Raw genomic sequence first — 2,887 nt, forward strand, 5'->3', positions numbered from 1 at the left:
TAAAAAAGAAAAATTGAAAGAAAAAAAAAAAAAAAAAAAAAGAAAGAAAGAAAGAAAGAAGTAAATAAAGAAGTAAATAAAAAGTAAATAAAAAGTAAATAAAAAGTAAATAAAAAGTAAATAAAAAGTAAATAAAAAGTAAATAAAGAAGTAGATAAATTAATAAATAAGTAGGTAGGTAGAAAAATAAATATATAGAAATATTTTTTCTTTTAATAACTAATTTTCCATTTGCACACACATTTAATATACATCTAAATAATTTTTATTTTGCAAAAACGCGAAATGATGTCTTCACGTTTTGCTTAATTCTTATTCTGCCTATAATTAAAATAATTTTTTATTTATTTGCTATTTAACCATTTTAAATGTTACGAAAAGTAAAATGATTAAAATTTCATTATAATTAAAAATTAAACGAAGAAAAAAAAAGAAATTTTTTTTTTTAAATTTGTTTCTCTGTTTTAAATCAATTTAGGAAGATGTGGATACCTTCTTAATGAAGACGAATTATGTATATTATAGTTTCACTACCTAATCATTTAACCATTTAATCATTCTTTATTTTATTTTATTTTTATTTTTATTTTATAAAATAAGATTTATAAATAGAGTTAGTACCTAAAATATATGTTGTGAATTGTCTAATGAAAAAAAAAAAAAAAACTTTTAATTTCAATAATTTCCAAAAAGGAAATGACACTTTTAGGAAAAATGTAAAAATTATACTTTTTTCAGCTAATTTTTCCGTTTATAAAAATGTACTTATATTTTAAATATTTGTGAATTAATCATTTTGCCTATGACATTATTGTTTAATGAAGTAGTTGTAACATTTCTTATTTTTTTTTTAGTAAAATAATAAAAATGAATGTACCTTTAATATGGTATAAAATTTGTAATGTAATACCTTATTAATTGTTTTCAATATTTTACATATCTTAATATTAGGTTAAATTTTAAACTTATATAAATTAAGTAGAATTAAAAAAAAAAAAAAAAAAAAAAAAAAAGAATTTTCCCTTTTTTCTATATAGCTTAAAGTTTTGTAATAGTTAAATTATAAAGGAGTTGAAAATGAAGAGAGCTTTGAATATTACTTTTTATTTAATTTTTTTTTATTTCTGTATATATATAAGTAGTGCTAGACCGACAAATAACGATAACAATGAGCAAGGTATAAATAATAGAAAAAATAATTTAAGAAAAGGTTCTGAGTACAATGGTCAACTGATTGGTAGTAGTGATAATGGAGATACAAATTTACAACAAGACGGAAATCATATCAATATGGTAGGTAATGATGGTCACGGTGCAAGTGGTGGTGATAATACAAGAGAAAGTACTGTTAATCTGAGGAGCGTTCAAGCAGAAGGTGTAGAATCTCAATCTGGAACTACACATCATGAACATGGATCAGGTCTTACTACATCCACAGAAACAGCTGTTGAAGGCTGTACAAAACCAGATTGTACGGATTGTACAAGAGGTGATCGCACTGTATGTCCAGAAGAAAGCTGTACTGAACGTTCAACAGGAAGCCGTACTGAATGTTCAACAGAAGGGGCTAAATGCTCAGATCAAAAATGTACAAAATGTAATAGTACTACAAGTGAAACTACAAGTCATACGGGACATTCAGAAGGTTCGAGTGGAGTAAGCGATACAACAGTTCAAACCCCAGTAAGGGATTCCCAAACATCCCAAAATCGTACAAACAGTGAGCAAGCAGATGTAAGATCTGAGGATCAAGGAAGTAAAAGTGAACCAGACACAACAGTAACCAATTCACTACAGGAAATAACATTAACTGATAAAGGTAATATTGATATAACCAATGAGGAGGAGCTCGTAAAAGAGGAGATTGAAGATGTTGACAATGATGATACAGAAGAAGAGGAAGAGCAAGAGCAAGTAATAACTGAAGATACAATAAAAGAAGATATGGAAGAAGAAGAAGAAGATGATGAGGATGAAGAGGAAGAGGAACAAGAAGAGGAACAAATACAGCAGGAAAACGAAAAAGAGACATCACAAAAAAATGAAGAAAAAGAATCCAGAACAAATGATACTAAGGCCCATGATTCACTTGCTAAAGATTACAGAGAAGATATTGAAATTAAAAAAATGGCTGATACATTTGTTAGCACATTGATTAGTTTACTCGATAATTCTAATGGGGTTAATAGTACAATCAAAGATTTATCAAAAGATATTACTCAATTTTTATTGACATAAATTTATGAGAAACGAAATGTATTATTTACCTATCTATTATTATTCATGTTCTATATCTTTTCGTTTTTTTTAGAAATTGAAATATATTTTAAATTCCTCCTATTTATTTAAATAGGAATAAGTTGGGAGAATTAAATATATTACTAAAAGAAAAAGAAGTGACTTCTTTTTTATTTTATACATAGAATTATAGTTAAAACTACTGGTTTTAATTAACTATTTTTAATGCATAATAACTAATATATGAACCTCCTCGAGTTTGAACAACTTGAACACTATATATGTACTATGAAAGAAAAAAAAAAAAAAGTTTAAGTACTGTAAACGTATATATAACAAAACGAAATGTTTCTATGTGATGAACTACCTAAAAGTAGTTAATCTTTTTAATTAAATTAAAATGAATTACTGAATCTAATTTTGATTCTAATAATATGTGCGCAAAATTTATAAATTATACACATCAATTAAAAAAGAAAAAAAGGAATAATTCACAAAATCGCCTATAAAATTAAATACAAAAAAATGATAGCGATTATAATAATAATAAAAGAAAATATATCGGAATATGTTATATATGAACATTAGCGAATTAAAGCAAATATATACAATTTTTTGATATCATCAGAATAAACGTTCTATTAAGTTA

At 24.9% G+C, this 2,887-nt stretch overlaps 1 protein-coding gene across 1 annotated transcript; it reads left to right on the forward strand.

Moving 5' to 3' along the window:
* Nucleotides 1–1,077: 1,077 nt before the first annotated feature.
* On the forward strand, nt 1,078–2,238 carry PmUG01_10046700 (uncharacterized protein; the record flags this gene model as incomplete). Its single annotated transcript, XM_029005675.1, has 1 exon — nt 1,078–2,238. One exon carries the CDS (start codon nt 1,078–1,080, stop codon nt 2,236–2,238), a length of 1,161 nt encoding a protein of 386 aa, XP_028862241.1.
* Nucleotides 2,239–2,887: the final 649 nt, after the last annotated feature.

The sequence above is a fragment of the Plasmodium malariae genome (assembly GCF_900090045.1).
Source record: "Plasmodium malariae genome assembly, chromosome: 10".
Taxonomy (NCBI): Eukaryota; Apicomplexa; class Aconoidasida; order Haemosporida; family Plasmodiidae; genus Plasmodium; species Plasmodium malariae.